Here is an 11336-nt window from a genome sequence, read left to right as displayed (position 1 = left end):
GCTAGAGAAATCTTGATATCTTGATAATTTTTACCATATAAATTTTACCTAATTAAAGAGCATTATATAGGGATTTTTGTCTATCTAATAAGAATAACTCGTATTTATTTGACATTCAAATTTTATGACATTATTTTAATTGTGTACGCACTCGATGATGATGTTTATTTTACATTTATTTATTTCATCATTTTATTCTGATAACACAATATTCTGAATTCGTTTTAATAGATTGAGTCTAAAATATTCTCCCTATGTACTTAAAATGATGGTGATATAGTTGACCTGGCTCATTGGATTAGGCTTAAATATATTGAATCATTGTAGTTATTGATTTGGGATCATGTTAAAAGAATATAAAATATTACATTAAATAATGAGATTGATTTGTTCAATTCTCTTTGATATTTTTGAGAGAGAAATTCGATTAAATATTCATATCTACAGTCATCATGGATGGTTTCAGGAGTATCTTTGTGACTAGAAATTTCAGACAAAAGTGATTTAGAAGATTTGTACGAGGCTTATTAAAATTGAAGAGAAAATTTATAAATATTAACTGGAAGTAATTATTAGGGTTGATCCTTGATAAAATACTAATCTATTTTTATTGGAATATTGATGGGTATTAGTGAGGGAGTGAGTATTCGATAATTTCCATTGACTGTGATTTACTCTCTGAGTTGTGAGGATGGCTTGGGAGGAGTCATGTGTTTGGCTCATGAAGGAATAGGAAAAGGTTCACTATGAGAGGGAAGTGATTCATGAAGAATCATATCCTGGGGTAGGTGAAATCAAGGATTTGACTTGGACAAATTTTATTTTGTTAATTTATTACTGTTTGAAGGGAAAAAATGCACAAAGGTCAATTAGATCTACCTATTGGGGTTGTGGCAATGACGATGATGAAAGGACATCAAAGATAGGAAATGGAAACAGACTCTAGTAAATCCACCTTAGGGACTCGAGGTGGACATCACACATCTATAACATGTGCCAGAAGTGCTAGTTGGATGAGTGTATCTGTGTGTGCACTTAGGTCTAATTGAGCATTGATTGGTAAATAAATGTACATTGTTGATTCGAATCCAAATCATCCAGATTATGCAATGGTGTGCTCTTGACCCAAGGTAAATAATATCTGGCCCAAAGAGAGGAATGGAGGTGACTAAAATTAAAAAAATACCAAAAATAAATTATGAAGCAAGAATATAACTTAGAAGGCACTCCACTGCTCCATATTATTCATATTCATTCCAGTAAAAGGATGTTGTATGGTTGCAGTAGATGGGATCATAGGAAAGTGCATACATCCTCCAGTTCTATCTTCTTGGAATCATTTAAAGTTTTACAATTAACTTGTTACAAAGCCTATATTTTTTTGATGGTATAGAATCATCAAAATAAAAATGACATTAATTCTATGTTTCTCATAATATTTAAAAGCATATTTAAATATGCTTTATTACATAAAAAGAAGCAATAAAAATATTCACACAATTTTGACTGACACTTACCAAAATATATGATAAAAAAATATACCTTGAAATTTAAAGGCCCCAAATATGTATAAAGATAGGGATTCTGAATTAATGAATGTGTTTTATGATCTTTAGAGAATATATAAGCCATTGATTCAATAAAATAATTATGCTAAACTATTAAAGTTGTATTTAATTGATGGTATGAAAACATTCAAAATCCTATTTAAACATCAATTAATAATTTTTTAGTCAAGTATCTGTTATTTAATTAATCTGTATTTTAATGACCTGAAATTAACGTCATGCAATTATTTCCTTATAATGGAATATAAATTAATTCATCTGGAAGTTCCAATAGTATGATTGAAGTTAAATTCTTATTATGTCTAGAAGATTCTCTTCCAAGAAAAAAATAGTTTGGATATGGCAACCTTTTTGAATAGTTTCAAAGTTTGAGAGATATTAGAGGAACTCATTTTGAGAGCAGACTTAGAAAAGTATGCATTTATATTCCAAACCTAGAAAATCTGGCTCTCAACAGATCCAAAAAAATGACAAGTTTGCTATCCTCAACCAAGTTTGACTTAATCCTTGGTAATGAAGATGCCAATTTCATTACGAGTAGATGGATGTGCTGGGCATTATTTGGGCTGGAAGCTTATCATAATACATTTTTCTTTGAATTAAACTTTATTAATTATTATTTTCATGTTATTTTTATAAATGAAGTCCTTGAATACATGCAATGATCGAGGGCATTATGATGAGATCATTATACAGAGATCATTAATGCTTAAACATGTGTTCTTAATATTCATATTTGAAGGATACTCAAGATTGACATCAAAATATCTAGATAGAATAACATTGTCTAATTTGACTCATATGATGAGTATGGTCAATTCTATAGAAATTAATATGGATACACTAAGGAAAGAGTTCACTAAATTAATTAATATGAATACTTAAATGGTATTTTACCTAATTGTCTGTCAGGTTGGTTAATGTCATTGTTGAGTAAGTGATCCTTAGATGATACCAAATATGTCTTAGGGATGTAGTCATATACTCATTACAATGCACATGTGATGCTAATGATGAAATCTATGAATAAAAGATCGGACTTAGTAAAATTATTATGAGATCATTATACGAGATCACTATTCCTTGAATGTGTGTTCTAAATATTATAATTAAAAGAATATTCAAGAAAAATACATTAAAATACCTAGATATAATAATATTTTGTTCCACTCGCGTGATGAGTATGGCCAAACTCGTAGTCATTAGTGTGGAGACACTAAGGATAAATAGTGGGTGCTCTTTAGTAGAAAGAGTTCACTGAATCGATCCTTATGCATCCCAAAATGATATTCTACCAAAAGGACAAAGGTTTGTATTTTGATTAAGACTTGTAAGTTCTTATTCCTAAAATTCCTAAACATCTAAGCTCAAATGCAGCAACAAGTCCACAGAGGTGATTGTGTAGAGAATATATGATCATCCACCCTTAGTATAAGAGAAAACTCAAGGAAGATTTTGCAATGAAGTACTTGGCCAAGATAGTGACATATCAAAATAATTCTTTGATGATTTCCCAAAGACATTTGTATTCATTAGGATGTTTGAATGGGGTTTGAGAGTCAACCATAACCTAACTTGTCATATGAGAGAGTTATCATACTCTTTTTTTTCTAGGCCAAGAGGTATAGCTTGGAGCCCCTCATGCTAATGACTTAACTAATTGATTGGATTAAATCAATTACTAATTAACTAATCTATATGTGATATAGTTAATTAATAAGGTTAGCCCAAGAAATACTGTTGGGTCATTGAAGTAATTAGCAAGACTGAAATATGGGCTTGGAGGGTCAAATGCACAAGATTTTTATTGTTTGTGGATATAATTTAAGTTCAAGGATTTTTATGAATAGTTCCCAAAGACAGATCTTTGTGAAATTTTCTTAGAGACTTTCACGAAAATTGTAATCAACATTATAAATAGAGGGGGGCACCCTCATTTAATACATGCAAGAGTCATTGTTGAGAGCCCCCCTTTCCCTCTTGGTCTTCCTTCTTGAGTATGATTTTTAGTGAGACTAGATGGTAAGAAAATTCTCTCATATTTCTAGTGGCTCAATTCTAGGTAGTGAAGATAATAATCAACACTGTACATATTATATGGATACATCTAGAGATACAATATTGAACAACTAGAATAATCTCATCAAAAGAAGCAAGTGAATTTGTAAGTTGTTCCCGCTGGGTGATATGATCATTTATTAAATTTTAAGATCCTTTTTTGATTCAGTATTTCACTATGGAATTGATTTCAGATTGCCGATCGAAGTTACAAATCCCTAAAGCTGATAATCATCATCACCATACAATCACATAAGCTTTGTGGATGCTGAACTTTTGTTGTAATTACTCTATTGACACCCAATGAAGCCAAACGATAAATTTACAAAGCTCATATTCCACTTTAGGCTTTCGTATGCCACATGTACTAATTGAATCTTATATTATGATGCAACACTTAAAAATACACAAAAGAGTTAAGGGAAAAAAGTGAAGACGCAAGGGACCAAGAAAGAGGGGATTGGCCAACATGTACAGTGGACACATAAGGGCAAGGTCTTTTGTTGGGAAAGCTTGCATCACATAAACACTAAAAATAAGAAGGGGTAAGAGAAAGAAAATCATCTATGGTTTCCTAACTCCTTGGTAGTGAGGGTTTAAGATCAAATTGAATGGGATCATTCAAAATTTGAATGAAAAGTTAATTTGATCTAAACAGTTTAAATGTTTGTACGAAACAATAAATTCATTCGAGTTCAAACTAGAAGTCGATAAATTATACTTCTCTAATCGAAGTAGATTGGAAAGTTATTCAAACTGTTTGATCAAAATCCAACAGTTCAAAAAACTTGAGTAAAATCTACACTGCTTGCTTTCTTTCTCTCACTTTGCCTCTCGCTCTGTCCCCAATCTCTCATTCTCTCTCTCTCTCTCACTCCTCTTTCGCTCAAACAGATTTCAGGGAACTCATATAATCTTATTAGAGGTGACTGAGGGCTGTATCCTTTCAAATTTTAGTGTTTTTACTTACGCATGCTTGATAACAGATTTCACGCATGCTTGTTTACGAAGAAAATCAAGTAAAAATAACGTAAATTCCAACATAAGGCTATCAGGAATTAATATATTTCTTATATATCAACAGTAAACGATAAAAATAGATTTATGAGCTAGAAAGCACCTTTGATATGCTGCCCTGCAGCAAAGCAATAGAGTCGATGGTGGACTTTGCAAGCCAGCTGATCCCCACCTTCAAACGATGTTCATCAGTCGGCAACCTTGCCAAGTAGACAAGCTTCCTTGCTGCAACAAAGAACTTAACATCCTTAAAAAAACCCAAAGAAGTCAATGCTATGTCAACAAGTCAAAGCCGCCCACCCGTATGAGCAATGGGCCCTTCCAAAGTCAAACCCTCTATGAAACCCGGTGTCACAGCTGCGTCATTCATGCCAAGAGTCATCATCTCCCCCAGATTTTGAAACCTGAGGAAATTTTTGGTCAATTATAAATTGGTGCAGTTAATTTTGTCAGCAAACAAAGAACAGAGTTTAGTCATAAACGAAAAAATAATCGAGGAATACGGTTCTGCACAACAAGGGAACGGCACGTCCGGGACGTGACGCCCGTGACGTGACAGGACGCATGACAACCGTGACGAACAGTAACGTGACAAAATATTCGTCACCCCACCGTCTTGTCACGCGTCCGAGGAAGTCTAAAGTTTTCGTCACATTCCCGTCACACGTCACAGGTTCCTCATTCCGTCACGTCACCATCACCGTGATGCCGTCCCCGTCACCGGTGACAGAAATAATAATATTTATTTTTATTATGTTAATAAACATAGTCGAAGCATAATATTATTTATTTTACTAAGTTATTATTTATGATATTTATTTTTCTATTTTAATCCGTCACAGCCGTCATCCGTGATGGACCTGTCGTCACGTCACACGTCCGGGGTATCCCGTCACCTCACCGTCACGTACAGCCCGTCACGTGTCACCGTCATGCCCCATGCATTCCGTCAACGTCACCGTCGCGTCATCCGTCACGTGTCCGTCACGGTGACGTGTGACATGACGGATGACATTTGCTGATCCCTATGCACAACTGTGGTTTTCACAAACCATTGGTGTATTTGAAAAAGGTGGGACATTAGACACAAAAATAGAAAAAAATAATAAAATATAAGGGAATCATTTTAATCGCGAGTGTAATGTCCCCATCACTCTCATGAAACGACGGCCTTACCCAGTCACCATACCCAAACAACCTTCTAAATTCTGAGTTCTAAGAAACAAAGAGGAACATATGAACTAAAAGGCAATTTGATGAAATTTTTTTTTTTTCTATTCAAGGTATCAAGTGCAAGAGTCAAAAGGGAAATGTTAGATTCAGAGTTGAAAAATTAATCGTTACATTGCTAGGGAGTTTTATGTAAAAGTGTATGTCTCTGTCAGTACATTTAGGGCAGTTACGGTTAATTAAAAGACAAGCGATTCAACTGATTTTCTAGGGTTTATGGGCACCTTCTGTCCCCCTGCCCCTCTCTCTCCTTCCATCACATTCTTTTTTGGTCTACTCTTTTGTTATTTTTTTTTAATAAAAGTTAGACAATAAACATGAAGACGCTGGGAAGGAGAAACCGACCTAAACGGTAGCAAAGGACGGCCATTGATAGCAGCCCAGATGTTCCAGCCAGCAAAATCCGCCTGTTGGAAGGCAACCTGAGACACGCAAGACCCAGCCTTCAGTAAAATAATGGATGAAAAACAAAACCGTAATTTTGGTAGACAAAAAGGGAAAGAATTTGCAGTTAATATGCCTGAGCAGTAGCTGGTAGCAGCCGACCGCCATTGTCCCTCAAAGCTGCAGAATCACCGAGCGCGAAGATACGAGGATGCCCTTTCACTTGGAGAGTTTCGTCGATCTCGGCTTGCCCCCTTGACGTCAAAGGGAGACGTTTCCCATAGTCAAATGATTCGAGCTGCGGTAGAAGAGACTTTGCGCCAACTGTCCATAATATCAGATCAGCCTCAATGGATTTGCTATCAATGCCCCTCTGAGCAGGCTGAAGGTCCAAAATAAATTTTGCTTGATTGTCTGACTCATCAGCATCAGCCGGTTTTCTAACACAATTCACATAGAAACCCAGAAGAAGTTGGACGTTCCTCTCCGAGATAACCTGGTAATTCGTTAATGCCGGTTATGAGAATATAGGATATAATGATGTAGATATGCCAATAAACTCTTGCATCAGACTTTTCCTGGAATTTTCTACAACAGGAAAATATCATTCCTCCATGTTTATCGAAGAAACCAAAATGGTTCAAACGTAACTTACCAAATGATAGGCACCTGTGGCCTACCTATCGATAATAAAGAACTTTCAAAGAACCAAGTGAAAAGTAATTTTGTCAATTTTTCAAGTATAATAGTTTCACTTTTATAGATGTACCCCTCCCCCAGGGAGAGTAGACAAGAAAATGCAGACAATAAGTCAATTCTGGAAAAGAGGGGAGCGGGAGAAGCAGCTCAAAGGGGTTGATTCAACAACGAAGTACAAGTGCCCAGACGGGCCTGCAGCTGGTATTGTTCTTCTGTTATCTTCCTATTTTCTTGTTCTATAATTTATATTCTCTCTCTTCCCTTCCGTAGACAGACATCAAGGTGTCTATCAGAGATTCATCAAATTCCTCAAAAACTCTTGGTGTTTTTTAAAAGAATGACAGAACCTATGATTGCACATTTTCATCTGAGTTACACAAAAAAAATTATGGAATCAGAAAACTAACATAATGTATACGAGAGTCTGATAGCTCCTTCAAATGACATACCAATCCGAGCGAAGGCCCAAGAATGGTCTAGCACTTGCATCGGGTGGGGCACGTGCTGATTCAAATGAATTAATGCGGACCTGAAGTCTATAAATAAGGAGGGGGAGTCATTTCCAGATTCAAGACATCCGTTCAGGGGATAGGAGAGGGCAATCCGGCTTCCCTCCACACTCTATCAGGAGACAGGTCAATGTGGCCATATCTCAGCATTCTTTGTCATTTCATTTGATCTTCACTGGACCATTGGTTTTTCATTGTATTCTACAGTGGTGACATACGGCCGAATTCCAGTTTGTTGTTTGATTACCAAGAATAAGAGTCTATTAGACTAACGTCCAATACTTGGACTCTACATACAAAGTGCGGCTTCGGTTTAGATTACCGGGAGGTCGGGATCCTAACAGAGTCATTTTTCTATCAGACGCTTGAGATGAAAAACTGAAAGCTTTTTTTTGGGAAAACGATGAAAACCTGAAAAAGTAATTCATACGAACTTTGGAACAGAGAGAGAATGTGATAGGCTATTGAGGAATATCACAATTCCCAGGAAGAATGAGAGGCGAGAGGTAGAAGAAGATTGAATGAATAGCCATGAACCTACCGGATACGACAGCTCTTAGAGATTAGAGTTGGATGCAACTCTAAATCCTACGTCTCACTAATCTAATGCGGAATGACAGATATACCCTTGACGGGTGTCGGGGATCTTGTCAGTGGCCAATGCAAGAGTAATCTCTATTGCAGATTTTTTTACCTTTAGTGCAGCTTCTCTATTTCCAGGTAGACCTGTTGGGCAAATATTAGCATCAACATTTATCGCAGTTACAGTCCCCCGATCCTGCAATCTCTCAGCAATGGTGGCAGCTAGCTCAACCCCAGAGTAACCACAACCCACAATAGCCACCTCGATGGGCAAAGAACTCTTTCCAAATCGAGCTCGTTCAAGCTTCTTCAAAGCCTGGTCAGTTCTCTGTAATATACATAAATGAATACATCTTAGATACCAACAAACGAGACGCGTAGCAGAATATTCTAAAGTAGTTGATCAATCAGACAATCCTGCATGTGCATATGAAAGAAATTCAACGGAGAAGCCAAGGAAATCCCAATAAAAAGTCAAAATCAGATGAGCGGACTTCGAGTGTGATAACAGAAAGATGAAAAAATGAGATGTCGACTTTCTCAAAGAAACAATTGAAAAAGGAGGAGAGTTAGCACAGACGTCTTGACAGTACACCAAAATTAAGGTTCTTGAAAATTGAATGTGGTTTGTTGTTCTCTATCTTTGACCAATATTGGTCGATTTCCTCGAAGAAAATATTAATGAACTGTTAAAGCGCTTCCAAAGAACCAGTAAAGAAATTTTGCTAAGATGTTGATCTTAAAATGGTGAACCTAAAGGAAAGTTTTACCTTTGCACGATATTTTTACACAACATAAAACTCCATCGAGAGCAGTTTGCACACATTACAAAAAATAGAATAAAGTCAAAAACTGTGAATCTCACGGAGTTAAAGGTGTTAAATGAGACCTACTTGCGCGTCATCCAATGTCGAGAAAGGCAATGCATACTCAAGAGCACCGGGTGCAACATCGAGCTTAGCTTCAGAACCGAGAGCCAAAACCAGCCTGGCTGTCCAACCATGTGAAATCCAGAATGAGCTCACGATTTGAACATCAACTTAGAAATGATCTTAAACAAATGAGACTTTCAAGGAAACTTAAAAAATGGAGGCTTCTGATTTTTCAGGCGGAAAAGAAACAATATCACGAACTTACCAGTCATATTCAATATTGAGCCCACTTTCTAGCTGAACATTCCCCCCAGGCAACACCTCTCCAGGCCCATTTGGCTGTATTATCTTTACAGAGTCCTTCACGAATAAGACGCCCGTATTGGCAAGTAAGTCCTTGAATGCAGGAGCTATTTCCCACGGTTCTACCTCTGAAACTCAGAGAATGGCACTTATTATAGAATCATACAGGGATGAGTTAATTCACGAAAGGAAGAAGAAACAGGAGAGCAGGGCACAAGTAGAAAGTTTAAATTCACACTCAACTAATAGACTCACACTTGAGGTGTCCGACACTTACATGAAAGATTGTACTTCAAAGAGTTATCCTAAAAGTGTTTAGCAATGTTCGCTAATAATGAATATTCAGGAATAGAATTAATCGATGATACCTCCAGAGAGAAGCTCATACATCAATGGTTTGAAAACGAAGTTCTCTGACTTATCAATCAGAACTACCTGCAGCATTGAGCAATTTGAAGAGCAGAATGAAAAGGTATTTCATCATAATCCAAATAAGACAACATATAACTGCAATGTTCTTTAAATACCACGTTCCACGATTTTGTTTAAAAGTATAAACCATATGATATGTTTACCTGAGGCTTCTTGTTGTCCGTCCAGACAAGAGATTCCAATCGTAGGGCTGTATATAATCCACCGAATCCTCCACCCAAAATGCAGACTCGAGGTCTCTGCCAGAAAAAGAGTGAAAAAGAATCAGGAAAAAAGACATCTATTGACAAATATGTGTTTATCAAATGTGGCGTCAATATGATAGAGACATCCAGTTAGAGAATGATATCAAAACGGCAGAGAGAAAGAGAGAGATACAGGAAGAAAGATTGAAGAAACCAGATGAAAAAAGCACCAGCCAATTCCACAGCTTAGAGGTCTACATTTATTTACTGGGAATTACATTTAAGCAAAAATGATCAAAATACCCCTGATAGGAGTTGGGAATCCTGTTCGTCTGAGAAACATGAAAAATCCACAAAAAAATACCTGTTTGTCAGACCAGATATATGATGGTCCTCTGCTATCCTGCGATTCCTGGAGAGTTTCTGCATTATTATTATTAGACATTGATTTCACTGTAGAGGAAATGCTCATACGGCCCATCCCATTCTTAAATCTCTGTCCCACATAGAATCTCTTCAAGTTGCTTTTCGTACCTGGGATGAGTCAGAGAAAAGTCAAAAAAGATTTGAATACAAGTAAAGAAGAAAATTTCAACATAAAAATAGCAATGACAATCTCAAAGATAGAAGATGATCCTCTAGTTTACGAATTCGTGATTGCACTGCGCATTAACGAGTAAATAATCAAATGATAGAGAAACAAAAACACGTATAGGTGTACGTCAGATGTAAGCGAACAAATTATCAAGGCATTAATCGGAATTTTATTTTATTTTAGCTATGTCTGCGACCTGACTGACGTTCAACGGCTAAGAGAAGCTAACGCTACTTATTCCAAACAACGTCACTGATGATGATGTATCCAATCGCATTATGGACCTTTTAGCAATTCAAATGGAAATAATTTTAAAATTTTACTCATCTTACGGATCCATTTTCTCTTAGAATTATGAAGAAAACAAAACTAATAAGCCATAGTGGTGCGTTCAACAATGATATCAACAACACGTCTTTAAGAAACTAAGCACTGGATGAAATTTCAAGTTAAGCTTCCGAAGCAAGAATTACGCGCTCAAACTTTCTCAAACAAGAATTCACGCGGAAAAAACAAAACTCTGTCGCGTCAAGAAACACGGTGAAACCTAAAATAAAAAGAAAGCGAAAGAAGTACTTCCGAAACAAGAATTACGCACTCCAATTTTTTCAAACAAGAATTCACGCATTGAACAAAAAAACAAAACTCTGTCGCCTCACACGGTAAAACTTAAAATTAAAAGAAAACGAAAGGAGTACATCCGATGCACAACGCACTCACTTCCGAAAGGCATACGAACTGCCACGGCGGTAGAGATCATTCCCTGAGCTGCCGCCATTGAAGATCAATAACTGTTTGTCGAACGAAGATCGGAAATGTACTGCGGAGAAGATCGGATGGATCGTATCGGATGAGTTTCCTCCGCCAAAACGACTGGCGCGGATTGAGCCACTACGTGTGAA

At 36.5% G+C, this 11336-nt stretch overlaps 1 protein-coding gene across 1 annotated transcript; it reads right to left on the bottom strand.

Moving 5' to 3' along the window:
* Window positions 1-4625: 4625 nt before the first annotated feature.
* Window positions 4626-11336, bottom strand: NDC1 (NAD(P)H dehydrogenase C1). The gene is made up of 11 exons (XM_078581063.1): window positions 11155-11336; window positions 10204-10373; window positions 9798-9893; window positions 9591-9657; window positions 9185-9350; window positions 8941-9034; window positions 8160-8375; window positions 6394-6753; window positions 6219-6295; window positions 4944-5047; window positions 4626-4868 (listed from the first exon to the last, which is right to left on the bottom strand). Exons 1-11 carry the CDS (start codon window positions 11210-11212, stop codon window positions 4729-4731), a joined length of 1548 nt encoding a protein of 515 aa, XP_078437189.1. The 5' UTR covers window positions 11213-11336; the 3' UTR covers window positions 4626-4728.

The sequence above is a fragment of the Wolffia australiana genome, chromosome 9 (genome assembly GCF_029677425.1).
Source record: "Wolffia australiana isolate 7733 chromosome 9, ASM2967742v1".
Classification (NCBI taxonomy): domain Eukaryota; kingdom Viridiplantae; phylum Streptophyta; class Magnoliopsida; order Alismatales; family Araceae; genus Wolffia; species Wolffia australiana.
Note: the sequence above shows the minus strand (reverse complement) of the source record. Positions and strands in the feature narration are given on the sequence as shown.